Source organism: Cygnus olor, chromosome Z (assembly GCF_009769625.2).
Source record: "Cygnus olor isolate bCygOlo1 chromosome Z, bCygOlo1.pri.v2, whole genome shotgun sequence".
Lineage (NCBI taxonomy): Eukaryota > Metazoa > Chordata > Aves > Anseriformes > Anatidae > Cygnus > Cygnus olor.
Window position 1 is genome coordinate 14595600 of NC_049198.1, and position 18507 is coordinate 14614106.

An 18507-nucleotide genomic window follows, 5' to 3' on the forward strand; every position below is an offset into this window, starting at 1 on the left:
GTTAATAGCAGAAGTTCTCTACAAGCTGCTAACTTCGACACTAGGATGTTATTCAGAGTGGAAGAACAGAATTGGAAGAATTTACTATGCTTCCTCCATGTAAGTGGTGGTTTTGCTGTTCTAGTTTTGTCATAAAAACCACAAGACCCTACTGTCTGTGACTGCATATCTGATTAACTACAGAAACATTACCAGACAGAAGGACTGTAAGGATTAGTATTTTCATTATTACCACAGAAAACTCAGCTACAGTAAGGATAAATGTTTGACTTTAAGGATTCAAAAAGAAATGAGATATTTCTAGCTTAAACACCTCTTGCTGTTTCTAAAATCTGCTTTGCAACTATCCATAAACATGGAACATTTCATTAAATCCCAGCCCTGTAATTTAACGTTACCTGACTAAAATCAAAATGACAATGGTATTGTCATTTTGGTGGAGTTCCCACCTCCAGAAGTATTTAAGAGGGATGTGGGCATAGCACTAAGGGACATGGTTTAGTGATGCGACTCAGCAGGTCAGGCCAACTGTTGGACTTGATGATCTTGATGGTCTTTTTCAACCTAGATGATTGTGATTCTATGGGTGACAAATCTATAGGAAGCCGAAACAAACAATAACAAATAAGAGCAGAAATTAGGTTTACGCAAATAAATTCAAATCAAGAACAAGAATACAAGTTTTATTATTCCTGAACCTGCCATTTCACTATTATGTAAGCAGTAAGAACAGGCCACAGTAAACTTACAAGCTTCATGAGAAACGGAATTGCATAGTTAAGGTAAAATCAACTCACTACTTTACTATCCTTAAACAAAAAGATCCAAATTAATATAAATCAAGTTTCAGGTCTTGCAATAGTTGTAATATTTTATAAATATTTTAATATAGTAGGTAATGAAGCAATGTATTTTTATTGCTAAAATGAAATCCTAAATACAAAGCTTCAGTTCCTCAAAACAGCTTCAACAGTACTTCCTCTCAAAGCAACAGGAAGAAAAATGTAGAAGAAAAACTGTTGTGATGTATTTAAAGCAATTTTGAGGTTGTATTCTGGTCTTATTTGAGATATCTGTTCAGGTATCTTTTAGAAACATTGAAGTACAGCTAGAATGATGGATGCTATTTGTTTTCTTAGTTGAACACTCATTACAACTAGGTTGTTTTCTTAGTTGAACAGGCATTTCAACTCAATCTTTCAAATATTTTTGTCCACAATGGCAGATAGCTCCATCTATAGGACCTCATACTATGGTCCTACTAGTTCTCACAAATTAATCATAAAAACTAGGACAAAGTCAAAAGCTGTTCACCACACAAAAAGCAAATACACACACACACAAACACCCCCTTGTGGGATTTCAGTAACACTATTTCTTTACCTCCCTCTCAGAATGACTTAGTGCCAAAAAAAAAAAAATGCTTGAGAGTAAGGACAAAAATGCTTGAGAGGAAGTGCAAAACACCTGGGGAGAGATGATACACAAAAAGCAGTAGTCTTTAGCTTGTTCACATTCTGTTCTGCGTAGTTGCATTTCGTCTCGATGATATGCTCTTGTTACCTGTACTAAATACTGTAATTCTCCTTCTATTACTTCTGACCTCTTTACAATGTTTGCTGAGACCAATATCACAGAGTAATAATTAAAGAAGTTACATTAAAAAGACACAAATGGATAAAGACAGGGGAAATGTGCAATTCTCCATGGCATTGTGAGACTTATAGAGGGCAATTATGATTTATGATTAATGAAAAGACCTACAAGTTAAGCAGCTCTCCCAGTATAACTGAAATGATTAAAAAGTATTGACATAAAATGACTAAAGTATCAATCCAAGTACTGGTAAGCAAAAAATGTCACTTATCCTGAAGCGAAATATAATTGTGCAATAAACAGTACAATCTACATAAAAGGACATAACATACACAGATGTTTACAGGGAGGGACCATCATCACCAAAACCAAATGAATATACATCAAATAATTCTAAATCCCAGGAGGACCTGCAAATATATACAAACATACAAATTTAAAATTAAAGTGGCGAGTAGAGCGGGAACTCTGACTACCAGCACTGCAGGTACAAGGAGCACTGAGCCTAAGTGTCGTTAACCAAAAATGTTTGGTAAGGTGGGAGAAGAGGCAAGCACAAGTTTGTGCTCGCATTCCCACAACAGTTAAAATAACCTAAAATGTTGTGCCGTGCTGTAATGCTTAAAATGATGTACTAAATAAAATGCTCATCTACTGATGAGCAGCCTTACAGGAAGCTATAGATTCAGACCAATGACGGTTTTTGGCAGCATGATTTTGCACACACATAAATACTGCCTATTAAGTGAGAATAACAGCAAGAACTGTTTGAACTAGCTCCTTCCATTTTTCTCATACCACAATATGAGATGAAAAAAATTATTAAAGATAAACAAAAGATTAATATTTCATATGTTTTTATCAACACTGGTTACTGGTACCAATAATTAAGGCATTTATTTCACACTATCTTACATTTCTGTAGCCTAACTTCTGAAATAAAGTCTTCCTCTTTCTCTTATTTTATGACTCAAATCCCATGCTCTAGAGGGGAACACACACAAAGAACATTTCAAGTTCTGGAAGGGACACCCTGTCCATTAAATTACTCATGAATTTACAACACACTTTGAGCAAAGGACAGGACAGCAGAGATGAATTTGCTCAGATAATCCACACAACTGAAATTAAAAAAAAAAAAAAGAAAAAAGACACCTTTCTTCTACAGAAAAAAAAGTGAAGTAATCAAAGCTTGGTAACTTTAGCTTTGTATCTGGAGAAAGGATGTCTCGATTACAAAAATATGCCCTTTCACATATAATCCTTACTACCTTATGTCTTTAAACATTAGATTGATTCCACTGATTAGATAAACATAATTAAGTCTGACTCGCTAATGCCTTATCTTTTCTATAAATCTATTTCTTGTATTAAATGAATCCTGTATTTAATTCATCCACAAACTCAAAATGTCAATGAATTCACTTTAGACATAGAAATACACTCACCCTGTTTCCTTTTGTGTTTTTTTTTTCATGTTTTGCTCACTATTTAAAATTTCAACCTCTCAATTTCAATTTATTTTCAGGATATAATTACTGAAACTGAATAACTTGGGCATTGTTACAATCAGTTAAGATACATTCAACAATTATAAGTTACCTACAAAAGTCCAGGTTAAAGATTTCTCCCATACTGATACAATACTGCATACAATAGCTTACACTAATTTACCTAAAACTTTCTCTACCTAAAACTTTCTTACGTTGTATGACAGATATTAGACTGTGTAAACTAATTCCATTTTAATATTTATTATTCTAATTTTAGTATTTGCTTATTTCATTCTGTGTATCAGCAGTGATTCTAACAGTTTAGCCCTAGTATCACTTGGAATTTCTCTCTTCAAATCTCTTAAATAAAATCAGCCACTAATATACAAAATTCACAAAACCCAGTTAATTCAGTTCCACCCACAATACAGAAGTATGAGAATTAATTTTTGAAAGGCAAATACAAAATGTATTAATATAAAGTTGTAAAAACACTTTTAGTCAGTTCTCAGTAGTACACTCTCTTCAGTCTCCTCTTTCTTGCCCCCTACTTTGCACCAGCATAAACACTTGTGCTTCTTATACCATGGCAACGATCTGAAACAAGTTATGACCTACCCAAAAATTTGTTTATTTTAAAACACCAAGCAGCTCCCCAGTCTGATTCTCCATTTGGCTACACAAACACAATGAACAGGGCTTTGTTAAGCAATAGTGGCACCACTATATTGTACACCAGCATCTCAAGTATATTTTTGGATGCTGGAGAAGCAGTTCACACTCCCTACTTGACTAAACAAGGCAAATATTGTGATATTCATAAAACACACAACGCATTATAAAAACAGCATCCATAGCAAATAGCTTCCTACCACCTTCACATTAAGAGCTCTGCAAATAGAATTTTCAATCTGGCAATGAAAGATGGTTTAGCAATGGTCAACTAAAACAAAATTCATTTTCAGTGGAAAATAAAACATTAGAAAACTTATTTCAATATCAGCGTGTGATTCTACCATCCCCAAACACTTGGTTTATACAATTCTTTTAAGACCTTAAGTTTTCTTTAAAATCTCAAAAAATATTTATCAAATTCAGATCAGTAATATTCTTTGAAAACCAAAAGTTGAAATGCTTACTGAACTACGATTTTAGTTTAGAATATGCAACACATGAAATAAAATGTCCAGAAAATTAAATTATGTGTGAGTAATACCAAGGAAAGTTAATCTTCTGACAAACAGAACAGTTTCATTGACAGATTAGGCTGAAGACAATTAAAAACACTTCTGTCAACATCCAGATTCATGGAGGTGAGTTTATCATGATCATCACAGGAGTTAATTGCCAGGAAAAGGAATGGTTGTACTAAAGCCTCCAGACAAATACAACTTCCTACAGAGAAACACAGGCAGAAGAAAGCCTTTCAGTAAGTTTATGTTATTTAACATACTTAATAGATGTCTTCTATTTTTAACAGTAAAATAGGACTGTGGAGCCAGTTGACAGCAAGTCATTATTCATCGCCAAAATTCCTTACCCAAGGAATCTAGTTTTAAAATAAAAAAAATCTACAGCCGTGATCCGTATTATGTCTTAACTGTCATTTCTTATTTTTTTTCAGAAGAGGAAAAAGCTTAAGTCATGGTCTACTACATTAGATTTTTATTACCGGCTGACAGGTCAAAGACAAAACAATGTTTTTTAAGACTTGTCTAGACATTGAAGCTCCAGAGACTGGCATCAAAACATGTTCAATGTACACTAAGAATGGCAGGCCTCAAAAAGTTATCAGTTTGAAACAGCTTCAAAAGTGCAAGCCTCAGTTTCTCAAGGAAAGATTTCTACAATTGTTTTTCAGGAGGTAAAAAGAAGGTGAGGGATACGTTCTCTCTATTATTAGGGTTCTGGACACCACCCAGAGGTAGAGAGAGGTACAACTCATTGTCTAAGAACTTTTGAGCTGTCAGATTCAATGTCATAACAGAAAATAGAGTATGATACTACAATGTTGTGATTGTTCTTTTGAGATTGGAATGGATGCACTGATCATGCACGCTCACCGAGTCTGTAGATGACATCAGGATAAATGGTGCAGTTGACACAGTGGAAGAGGGGGATGCTATTCAGATGGATGACAGGCTTGAGAGGTGGGCCTGTGCAAACGTCTTGAAGTTCAACACGGCCAAGTGCAAAGTCCTGCACCTGGGCCAGGGCAATCCCAAGCACCAATACAGGCTGGGCAGAGAATGGATTGAGAGCAGCCCTGAGAAGAAGGACCTGGGGGTGTTGGTTGACAAGAAACTCACCATGAGCTGGCAATGTGCCCTTGCAGTCAGAAAGCCAACCATATCCTGGGCTGTGTAAGAAGCAGCATGGGCAACAGGGCGAGGGAGGGGATTGTCCCCCTCTGCTCTGCCCTTGTGAGACCCCACCTGGAGTCCTGCATCCAGCTCTGGTGCCCCCAGCACAAGAAGGACATGGAGCTGTTGGAGCGAGTCCAGAGAAGGGCCACAGGGATGATCAGAGAGCTGGAGCACCTCTCCTATAGAGAGGGACCAAGAGAGCTGAGGGTGTTCAGCCTGGAGAAGAGAAGACCTTATAGCGGCCTTCAAGTACCTAAAGGGGGCCTACAGGAAAGCTGAGGAGAGACTCTTTGTCAGGGGGTGGAGTGATAGGACAGGGAGGAATGGCTTTAAACTAAAAAAAAGGGTAAATTTAGATTAGGCATTAGGAGGAAATTCTTTGCTCATACGATGATGAGGCCCTGGCACAGGCTGCCCAGAGAAGCTGTGGATGCCCCATCCCTGGAAGTGCTCAAGGCCAGGCTGGACAACCTGGTCTGGTGGGAGGTGTCCCTGCCCACAGGATCCCTTCCAACCTAGATCATTCTATGTTTCTATGATCATGAGCTTTAAAGCCAAATGTATGTAGTAGTAGAAAAATGTTGTCTATCTCAGGAACAATAGCTAGCTTTTCAGAGCAACTGGACAAAAGAATTAAATTAGGAAACAGGTTAGTTTCTTGTAAAAGCAACCAGGTATATATAACAGTAGATCTGGACAATATATAGAAGCATCAACAACAGTAATGTTGAGAGAAAAAAAATAAATGCAGCCATGTGACAGTACACAAGTCGGAACACAACATCATTAATATAGAGAATATTGGACACCGAAATTAGTACTTCAGTTGAGCAACTCTTGCCAGTGTCTGTTATCTAAAGGGTCTGGAAAAGGCTGCAGCTCGTACTTCTCTGTAAAATATTTCTTAGATTATGTGAATTACTAGATTTTACTAAGTTGTATTATACTATGTATATAAATAATAGAATTCTCTTCATTTAAAAGCTGTGTTTTTACAATGTCTGATTGAAACTATGGGCAAAACCCCTTAGCTCAAATTAGCAACGTTTTCTTTAACTTGCTCAATAGACTTTTGCATTGAAGTACTTACATGAATCTCCAACCTACACCTATCCATCAGTACAGACCTACTGCAGAAACGGGCTTCTGCAGGATGGCAAGTGTGCTGACTTTGCTGTTACCATGTCTAGGCTTTTAAGAGATGGTCCGTATTCCAGCCTGTTTATAATAGAAATAAACAATGAGCGGAAAAAAATGAAGGAAATTTCAGCAATCAACTTTGGAGCCAAAAAAAGACAACTCTGATATGAACTGCTCCAACACAACAGTTAGAGGAAACAAAAACGTGCCAGGTGTACTCTGCTGTATATTCTTATTATCCCTCATACGCAGCAGAAGGCTCTAAGTGCTGCTGAGAAAATACATCTTATCAAATCCCGCATGGCATACATGCAGCATGCAAAATAACAGACTGTCAAAAGAATCAACTAGAAAAAAAAATGTAATTAACTATACTTACATATAATTTACAAGTCAAAAAAATGCCAGCATGTGCTTTCAAAGATTTTTTAAATTCTTTTAAAGCACACCAATGACGATTTATAAAAATTAAATGTAAAATAGTCATAATTGGTAACAATAAATAAAAATAACACAATATTTTTGTCTTTATATTAATATACTGTTATGTTACAGAACTTTAATTACTATTACAGAGTTTTTCTTGCTTTAAAAAAGTGAAGGAAGGCTGAGGCACATGGATATTGTATCCAGGGTTCAAAACACATATCAACAGAAGTCTTTCTTTGTTATTTTTGTTTCTTTTTAAGTAAACAGACATCCTCTCTGCTTTTATTTAAAAAAATAATAGTATTTTTAACACATCTCTGGTGAACATAGGAGCTTTTCTCTGATCAAATTCTTCTACGCAAGAAACGTGATAGAAACACATTGACCCTCTAAACTTCAGTCCAAGGACAGGTAACACAAGGGCTACCCTTCATCTCCCGACAGGTATGAGCAGTTACACCTGATTCACCCCACGTAACCTTAGGTACCTAATGCTGAGCATTTAGATTAAGACTTCATCCATCCTGTAGTCTGACAGGTTGCTTCTGTGCTACAAAACCAGCACCGACAGGGAACGTTGCTGGCCACTGGCACTCCAGCAGTGTTACTCAGTGGTATTTTTCAGATGGGTCCTTGGCACGGCTGTAGCCAGACACCTCTCCCCAGCTATTTCCCAGGACGAGGTAGGGTTAGAGCTGGCCACCAACAGTCCCCAGAAGATAGTTTGTCAATGGTCTCCCTCTCCAAGGTCACAAAACCATTTTGTATACGGACCACAGATCACTCTGTGCTGGTGCATCCAAAAGCAGTCCTGGTACCTTTATAGTGTAGTTGTATATGGTTAACATCAGGAGGACCCAATAAAGTGCAATTTAAGCACCTACGTGAGCTGAATTGTGCTTTGGAGATACCTTTTTCTCCTATATTGTGAGGAGACCTTGAATAAATACAGATTCATTTCTTCACTGCCTCCCTTCAGTACCTAGAAATTATACAGAGTGAAGGCAGATAAACTTTGTTTTCCACATATATGTATATTAAAATATTTCCTTATATATGTTTTTCACAAAGGCTACATTTGTTCTATGAATATTCGATTTACAGTTTACAAATAGATACCTACATAAACATGCATACATTCAAATATACATGGATACTACAACACAATATAGTATCCTCAAGTAACTGTAACAAAAAGACATTCCCAAATTTGATCAGAGTTTTTGTACAGTTCTTAAATAATCTTTGATTCTTGTGCACATACTCTCTAGAAAAATCTGCAATAAATTAATAACAAAACTTCAAAACTGAACTCCTCCTTTGCCAAACAATAACCAGTTGTCGGAGTAAGAGGAAAATAGCTAAACTAAAGATAAACAACAATTTAAACAAACGGAACTACTTCAACATTCTGCAAATAATTTCCTCGTTGACGACAGAAGCCAACTCGCTGCATCACCAGGAAGCAACAACTCTTATCAGCAAGTGAGGGAAAACAGTAATGCTAGCAATAAAAATTAACTTAAAGACAAAAATTAAAGTGCTATTTCAAGCAAACGATTTATAGGAGGTTGTTGAACATGACAAAAAAAGTGCAGAAAGTGCTCTTAACTCTGGAAAGGTTGAGGCCTGCAGAACAAATCCTATGTTCTGACTAATGGGAGAGAAGCTGCAACATGTGCTTTTTCAAAAAACTGGAGGTAAAAAGTCCATACTTGTTCAGACTTTTCTGTTTCAGCTCGTGTATTCTGCACTGAAGAGCTGCAGATCACACACCCTTAGCCCCATTTTAGTAAGTATGTCACGTGTAAAGCGTTCTCAAGGAAGCTAACAGCAAAGTAGTTTATATACACAATATACACAATTGCACAATAGGTAATCATGCTAAGCCCTGAAAAGTAGTGATTGGATATTCGGACTAGAAGTTGAGACAATTTTATCAAGCCCCTGTTTGCACTACACAGTTTTAGAGGAATAAGCCTACCTACTTTCTCTGCATTTTTTTATGACTGACATTACACCTAATCAAAGCAAATAATTACTGAAATTAAAAATTTTCATTTTCCTTATAGAATACTCACTCTGAAAGAGGCAAGTACTATCTGGAAGAGCTAATAATGCTTGGAGACTGATACCAAGCAGTTACTCTGAACCTACAAAGAGTAGAAGTGCCTCCTGTGCTCACCCTGTTTCATCATAACTATTTTACACTGATTTTGCCTATATGCAGTTACAAAATCCAACAGTGTAAGGCTTTCAGATCATACTTACGGAAGAGTAAATCGCCTTTTCCCAGTTTTCTCCTCATTGGGATGAGCCATTCTTGAGCTTGGAGGAGAGCGCTGTTGAACAAAATGCAACCAGGTCTCCTAGACCCAGCCCCCATCTTCCTAACATAACCCACTCCTCCTAAAATACCCAGTATATTCTAACACACCCTACTTCTTCTAGGCTACTACATAATGTAATTGAGCCTCCTGAAAAGTTTCTGCCAAAGAGAGCTCTTGGATTTTCTGAGAAATATATATTAACACTTTATTATGTAAATAATTAAGTGTTCTATTATCAGAAAATTGAAAGGCAAATTTTCCAGTGACCTTTGCCATGTTAGTTGCATATACATAAATATGCCAGATAACCTGAAAGGAAGTCTATTACTTTAGTGCTTTCGTAATTCATCAGTAATCAAGTACTTACAATAAGCAAGAGGGATCTAGACAGGCTTGAGAGGTAGGCCTGTGCAAACCTCTTGAAGTTTAACAAGGCCAACTACAAGGTCCTGCACCTGGGATGGGGCAACCCCAAGCAGAAATACAGGCTTTAATCTAAAAGAGGGTAAATTTAGATAAGGCATTAAGAAGAAGTTTTTTACTCAGAGGATGGCAAGGCACTGGCACAGGCTGCCCAGAGAAGCTGTGGATGCCCCACCCCTGGCAGTGCTCAAGGTCAGGCTGGATGGGGCTTTGGGCAACCTGGGCTGGTGGGAGGTGTGGGGCATTGGAACTGGGTGATCTGTAAGGTCCCTTCCAACCCAAACCATTCTGTTATTCTATGATCTAAACCTGAAAGACACTGGTAAGTTGAACACATACAAACATAAAATCATGGCAAAGTTTTTTCAACTCTTCATTTGTTGCTCATTTGTTTTGGAACTAGATGTTATTCTTTTGCTCCATTTGCTAAACGGAACTTTTTATAATGCTTAATCCAACAGACCACTACATTAAACATGCCTTTGAAAGCTCTGTGCCTCTCATCATTTTATGCTGACACCTTAAAGGTATCTACTGAGAAAAAAGGTATCTAGTGAGAAAAAAGCTCAGTTACAGCATATATACCTAAGGAGTGACGTAAGAGACTACAGTGCATGTTGAAGTGATGCTGGCATATTAGTGCCAGCAAAAAAAAAGGTTAACTCTCAACTGTTAAAATGTGGATTAAGCAGCAGATCAGAAAAGTTGGACTTTCTTTTGTATATAATAATGGGTTAGAGAACGAATTTGAATAATTCTTAAAGACTAATTCCCCTAGAAGAACAAATCATGTAATGAAGATCGATCTATTGCCTGCCCTGTCTGTAGCACTTTAATATATTCTTCTTTAATATGCCACTGCAAAAGCTAAGTGTAAAACATTATTAGTCAGTCTAATTTATATCAGCAAGTGACAAAGCAACATCAATTATTTATTTCAACATTGGTAAATCTCTGTAAGCTCAGCCAAAAGAGAGTTTTACAGATGAAACCATGACCTTCCAAAACCAGTGCCAGTTTGAGAGATGGAGGTATTTTTTTAACGTAATAAAGAAAATGTACCATCAGAAATAAGAGACTAGTGTAACTTTTATTTTTCAGAATTAATTGAAACAGTAAATGCAAATCAATAAGAACTTAAACCCAATGGTGTCTATTTGTAAAAAAAAAAAAAAAAAAAAAGAAAAACATTTTTTGCACTTAGGTTTTAATGAGAAGAACCCTACCTCCACCTAGTGGACAGCTATGAAAACCTTTCTTTTTTAAAAAAAAAAAAGAGATTGCAAATTTATCTACATCAATATGCAATTCACTTATATCAGAGATGCTAGTCAGACAAAAGATTTCCTCTCCTTGCTGTTAGCTTTCAACACATCTATGTTTGAGACCATTCCATTATCTAATCTCATCTGAACCCATTCTTAGGCTTGTGTCCACAGGAATTGTTATCTACCATTCTAAATACACTGCAACAATCTGCTGTTTTCAACATCCTGAAGCTGAGCAGAATTTTTTATTCTTTTGTGTAGTGCTGGATTTAAAGAAAAAATGTATAGGACAATCAAAAAAAACATTTTTTTTAATTTTAAAAACTTTTTTTTTTTTTTTTTTTACTCCCAGTGCATGGGGATACATCCATGCTAGTATCTCAGTTTGGACAACGTGCCAGCATTGTAAGTTTCATATAAGCAAAAGTAATCTCTCTTCTAAAATATACTGCATTCTTTCAACCAACAGACTGCTTCTCAAAAGCATGTACGTGTTGTGTTTGGTTTTTTTTTGTTATATCACTCCTTTCCACATATATAAAGAGCAGACAAATGTGACACTTCTTCCATATATCTGATTTTTCACACTATCAGAAAGAAAAAAAAAAAAAAAAAGGATTGCTGATTACTGATCATAACAACCTACCAATCAAAACTCTAGCTCAGAACTTCCTAACCCATGTCCTCCACAATATATTAGACCACTGGGGTAATCAACCTTGTTCTACACCCATTCCCAGCATCTCCCCACCTTCCTTTCCACTCCTCAGAAGACTGAAGTGTGGATCAGAAACTGTTCTCTTCAGCACCACTTTTGCTCTGTCTCCAGACTTTAACGGGCTTACTGCACATGCATTACACCAGGTACATACAAACACTGCGCAAGCAACTGGCATAAAAGCTGAAAACCCATTTTGCTGGTGCCTGCAGCCCCATACGATTCACCTGTGCCACTCCTGAGCTTAACAATGGGCAAAAAGCATGCCGTATGAGTTTTTCTAGCGGCCCCATTATTCCTTGCTCCCCCCAAAAACAGAGACTCACTTTACAAGCACAAATCAGTCAGTTTCATCTCACTTATATGCAGACACGTACTTACCAAAAATGAAAACAGGAATATTTGTGGGGAAGTAACACCATCACTGCTGTGATGCTCCCTTACCAGAAGAACAAGCTACCTGACCTAACCAAACACAGAAGTGGTAAACACTGTTCTGTATATGTGATAGTGGATCCACTTACAAAATTCACCCTTCATCATATTAATTTTGCCATGCATGTTACCTTGTTGTCTCTTTTCAAAAAGAAATGAAGTTGAATTTATTACTTTCCACTCTTTATTTAGAGTCTTGCTTCTTCCCATCTGTTTCCTTCCAGAACCCCTTTCTTTTCTCCATCCCACAAGTAACACCAACTAAGATACCACCTTCAATTCCCACTAGTTTTCAGGCTTTGCTTTTATTCTTAAGTTCTGCAATGAATATCACAGAATCACAGAATTGCAGGGGTTGGAAGGGACCTCAAGAGATCACCGGGTCCAACCCCCCTGCCAAAGCAGGTTCCCTAAAGCAGGCTGCCCAGGTAGGCATCCAGATGGGCCTTGAATATCTCCAGAGAAGGAGACTCCACAACCTCCCTGGGCAGCCTGTTCCAGTGCTCCGTCACCCTCACTGTGAAGAAGTTCTTCCGCATGTTGGTGCGGAACTTCCTGTGCTCCATCTTGTGGCCATTGCCCCTTGTCCTGTCCCCACAAACCACTGAAAGAGGTTGGCCAAATCCCTCCGTCTCCCACACCTCAGGTAGTTGTAAACATTGATAAGATCCCCTCTCAGTGTTCTCTTCTCCAGGCTGAACAGACCCAGGTCTCTCAGCCTTTCCTCATAGGGAAGATGTTCCAGGCCCCGTATCATCTTTGTTGCCAAAAAATCATCCTTTTATCAAAAAATATCATCAAAATATCATCCTTTTAACTGAATGCAGCACAATCCAACTCAAAATCTCTAACTGTTACTAAACTTTGCTACTTTTTGAAACAATCTGCGTTAAGTATTTCATTTCTACACAAGTTGTACAGAGGTTTATTCAGAAAACAGACCACAGAAGTCTAACACACGATTACAACCACCACTTTTCACCAGAGAGAATGAACATTCCTTTCATACTGCTTCTTCAAGTTCATTGTGATGGTATGCCAACTATTCCACCTGTCCAAGTAATAAAAGCCTCCATAGATTAAAAATCTGTGCTAAATCTTTTCTACAGGAGGTCCAGCTGAAAGTTACATATGGTGACAATGCCATACTACCACAATTGCCTAAACTCTGCAGCATGTGATAATTTCCCCTCGAGTATAAGGACTACAGTTTTAACTCAGAACTTAAGTTAAGCCTAAGATACCAGTGTTAACACCAGAGAATGAAAAGTCTCCTGAAAACTACATCTTAATTTCTTGCTACTTTTTTTCCACATCTCTTATAAACCATTTAGTGTTTCTCAGTAGCTCACGTAAGCACCACAATGAGATACAGTTCTCATTAAAATCAGAAACAAAACCACAAGTTGCTACTCATTAATAGGTTGAGTTTTTTGTAAGGTTCTCTAACCAACATTAAAAGGAAAGTATTAGGACAAAACTCAGTCCCTCACACTAACTTATGATATTAAAGGCACAAAGAATATTTATTCTGAGCAGCAGGTAATAAAGCAGTCTGATCTCCCAGCTGCAGACCACATGGATTATTTGCTGCTGTTCAAGAGATTTATTGCATTTTACAAACAAAACTTAAAATTTATTTTAAAAGCAAACTAAGAGACAAAAACATCTACAGGGAACTGAGGTGTGTTTCACAGAATACATCATCCTAAAGCAAAATATGAGGAGGGTAAAGGTGGGAAGGAGGATGACAGAAATAAAGATGAATTTCTGTTTCATATATAGTAAATATTAGTGATTACCAGATGTAGAATGAAAGCATTTAGAAATAATTCATTTTCTCAAGCTGAAAAAGGCAAACTCTGTATCTCAAAAAGGACAGAATAGATCTACCATTCTTAGATCATTGTTTTTAACATTGGAAATGGTTTATACAAATATGTTAACAATACACAATTACTTGAGTTATTTTGTGTTCAAAGACTTTTATATTACTGTAGCCAATTTATGTGGCTACTGAATTAAAGGTGTTGATTAATATAGTGGCAGCACGTTTAAAACGATTTAGCTTAATTTCAGTTTAATTTAAAGTCATCTTCTAAAGGTTTCAAGATTGTACTGACAAATTTCTGAACTTAGAATCTACAGAACTCACGAACAGACGTGTATGTATAGGAATGAACCACTACCCCCTTGAATAGTGTCAACATCAGAACGAACAGTAAGAAGATGAACCTCTTTAATTATTTGAGCAGAAAGCCTTTCCTCAAAGAAAATATTTTAATCAGAACACACTCAAAGTGTTTTTAAAATAACATATATAAATTTGCCTGGTTTAGACTTCTAAGTTTTTCTATCTTACAGATCGCCTCAGTCATCCCTTCTTGTCACTGACAGGTAGAGTTTATAAAATCACAAGGGTTGGAAAAGACCTCCAAGATCACCTGGTCCAACCACCACCCTACTACCAATGTCACCCACTAAACCATGTCCCTAAGCACCACGTCCAGCCTTTCCCTAAACACCCCCAGGGATGGTGATGCCACCACCTCCCTGGGCAACCCGTTCCAATGCCTGACTGCTCTTTCTGAGAAGAAATGTCTCCTCATTTCCAACCTGAGTCTCCCCTGGTGCAGCTTGGGGCCATTCCCTCTGGTCCTATCACTAGTTACCTGTGAGAAGAGGCTGACCCCCAGCTCCCCACAGCTTCCTTTCAGGCAGTTGTAGAGAGCAATAAGGTCTCCCCTGAGCCTCCTCTTCTCCAGACTAAGCAACCCCAGTTCCCTCAGCTGCTCCTCACAGGACTTGTGCTCCTTCTCTGGACATGGTCCAGGGCCTTGATGTCCTTCCTGTGGTGAGGGGCCTAAAGGTGAACACAGTACTCGAGGTGTGGCCTCACCAGAGCAGAGTTCAGGGGGACGATCACCTCCCTGGTCCTGCTGGCTGCACTATTCCTGATACAAGCCAGGATGCCGTTGGCCTTCTCGGCCATGTGGGCACACTGCCAGCTCATGTTCAGGTGGGCATCGACCAACACCCCCAGAGCCTTTTCCTCTGCACAGCTTTCCAGCCACTCTGCCCCAGGCCTGTAGCGCTGCATGGGGTTGTTGTGGCCAAAGTGCAGGACCCGGCACTTAGCCATGCCGAACCTCATCCCACTGGCCTCTGCACATCAACCCAACCTGTCCAGGTCCCTCTGCAGGGCCTCCCTACCCTCTGGCAGATCAACACTCCCCCCAGCTTGGTGTTCTCTGCAAACTTACTGAGGGTGCACTCAATTCCCCCATCCAAGTCATCAGTGAAGATATTAAAGAGGATGGGCCCCAACACCAACTCCTGGAGAACACCACTGGTGACCGGTTGCCAGCTGGATTTCACTCCGTTCACCACCACTCTCTGGGCCCAGCCACCCAGCCAGTTTTTAACTCAGCCAAGAGTGTATCGGTCCAAAACATCGGCTGACAGCTTCTCCAGGAGAATACTGGGGGAGACCATGTCAAAGGCTTTGCTGAAGCCTAGGTAGACTACACCAACAGCCTCTCCCTCATCCACCAGGCGGGTCACCCAGTCATAGAAGATGAGGTTGGTGAGGCAGGACTTGCCTTTCATGAACCCATGCTGACTGGGCCTGATCCCCTGATTGTCCCACACATGCTGTGTCACTGTACTCAGGATGACCTGTTCCATCACCTTCCCTGGCACCGAGGTCAGGCTGACAGGCCTGGAGTTCCCTGAATCCTCCTTACAACCCTTCTTATAGGTGGGCGTCACATTAGCAAGTCTCCAGTCTTGCTAATGCTCCAGACCTGTCTGGATGACCATGACCGCTGACAGATGATGTAAAGTGGCTCCGCAATCACATCCACCAGCTCCCTCAGCACTTGGCACCATAGACTTGTGACAGTCCTGGTGGAGCAGCAGTTCTCTAACTGTTTCCACCTGAACTGTGAGGGGTTTATTCTGCTCCTCATCCCAGACTACCAGGTCGGGAGGATGAGTACTCCAAGGATAAGTGGTCTGACTATTAAAGACAGATGCAAAGAAGGCATTGGGAATCTCAGCCTTTTCCTTATCCTCAGTAGCCATGTTCCCCACTGCATCCAGTAAAGAATGGAGATTCTCCTTCGCCCCCCTCTTGCCGTTAACATATTTATAAAAACATTTTTTGTTATCCTTAACCATAGTGGCCAGGTTGAGCTCATGCTGGGCTTTGGCCTTCCTAATTTTTTCTCTTCATATGCTGGCAACTTCCTTGTACTCTCCCCAAGTTGCCAGTCCCTTCTCCCACCAGTCATAAGCTCTCTTTTTCTCCCAGAGACTCAGCAAAAGTTCCCTGTTCAGCCACACCAGTCTTCTTCCCCACCAGCTAGACTTATGGCACACGGGGACAGCCTGCTCCTGCACCTTTAAGACTTCCTTCTTGAGGAGCCTTCCAGCCTTCCTGGGCCCCTCTGCCTTCCAGGGCTGACTCCCAAGGGACCCTCCCTGCCAGTGTCCTGAACAGTTCAAAGTCTGCCCTCTGCAAGTCCAAGGTAGCAGTTTTACTGACCCAGGGGGGTCAGTAACTTTGTGACTTCACCAAGAATAGACAACTCTACCATTTTGTGGTCACTCTGCCCAAGACAGCTCCCTACTACCACATCTCCCACCAGGCCTTCTCTGTTTGTGAACAGCAGGCCTAGCACGGCACCCGCTCTGGCAGGCTCACTAACCAGCTGAGCCAGGAAGCTCCTTTCCACACACTCCAGGAACCTCCAAGACTGCTTCCTCGGGGCTGTACTCTATTTCCAGCATTACGTCCGGGAAGTTAAAGTCCCCCATGAGAACAAGTGCTGACGATTGAGCGACTTCCGCCAGCTTCTTATAGAATGCCTCATCCGTCTCTTCACCCTGGTTTGGCAGTCTGTAAACAGGCCCTCACCAGTTTAACAAAAGATAAGTACATGCTGACCTATTATGGAAATATTTGTAACAGGAAAATAATGTCATTGCTGATTTGGAACAATGAATAAAGCAGAGATGCTTTACATGACTAAAGTCAGAACAGAGTTAAATATCCAGCATTCTGAAGATTTTAAGAGGACTATTCCTAGAATTGTAGTTTGTTTTTTTGTTGTTGTTGTTCTAGAGAAGACCTAGTCAAATCACGTAGTTAACATACTACTTATAGCCTCTCATACCTCCTTTATCCATCCCCCACTCCAAAGTGACTTTCTGCTTGAAGCATAACAGGAGAACGGAACCATTTATGCAATATCCCTTCAAAAATCTTGCTGAAATCCAAAAGCTCAGTACACCTATTAGAAGATGTTCAGAGTGGCCACCTGAACCTGAACGTGACTTCTCCAAAGAATTAGACAGAATTACTGTGCATTAACTGCTCTGCACTATTTGCCTGGTCACTGCATAAGTGAAAATATGCTTACTTGTAAAAACCGCTGCACAGGATTACCACACACCTGCAAGGTAAGAGAAAGCTCGAAGAGTAGCTGAAGCATTACTTACACTATGGCTTTCCCCACAATACCTTATTTACCTTCTCAAGTTTCAGACCCATTTTTTTTGTCTCTCCCTGTATCATTTTTTTTGTTACGCAGCCACACAGAAACGAGACTTGAATACAAACTTCACGTCACAGCAGCTAACCCCACCAGCAAAGAACACCACTTATTCAGTGCAGACGGCAGAGCGAAACAAAAAAAAGAATGATTGCTGTGTTTCTTAAATACGAAAACGAGCGCAGAAGTTAGCAAGTTGCCTAGTGTTCAGGAAAGGGATCAAAATACCATCGAGCACTTGGCTAAGCGGAGTAAGGTTGCATTGGTACCTCCTATTTTCGGCCAGACTTGCGCCTTCATCCTTCAGCCGCCTGCTTTTCTCCACGCAGCCCCCCACGAGGCCTTCCTTCCTCTTCTTCGCTGCGAGCACCCAGCCCTCGTCGTCCTCCTCCCCCGCCAGACCCCTGTCATCCGCAGCGTCTGCCTCGAACTGCCGGGAGGTGGCCCTGGAAACCTTCTCGCCGATCCTCCTCTTCCACCCGAAGGAGGCCATGGGGAGCGCCGAGACCCCCTGCACGCCCCCACCGGCCGGCAGGAAGAGGAAGGGCGCGGAGCCGAAGGACAGGTGCGGCTGTGAACGCCGCGGGGCGTGACGGGAAATGTAGTCCATGCGCGGAGGCTAGACGAGAAGGGCGGGTGCGGCTGTGGCGCCGCGGGGGGTGATGGGAGATGTAGTCCCCGCGGGTAACAGCAGCCACTGGGGACGCTGGGCTGTGGCGGCGGCCATGACGCGACGGGGGGGCGTCGTGGT

The 18507-nt window shown here is 40.2% G+C and overlaps 1 protein-coding gene across 1 annotated transcript in view; it reads right to left on the reverse strand.

The window, feature by feature from the left end:
- The window catches only part of TTC33 (tetratricopeptide repeat domain 33), a 52031-nt gene extending 33687 nt beyond the window's left edge, over positions 1-18344 (reverse strand). Inside the window, exon 1 of the mRNA XM_040540077.1 lies at positions 18026-18344. Within this exon, the coding sequence (XP_040396011.1) occupies positions 18026-18249 (224 nt within the window). The 5' untranslated portion in view covers positions 18250-18344. The remainder of the gene's footprint in view (positions 1-18025) is intronic.
- Positions 18345-18507: the final 163 nt, after the last annotated feature.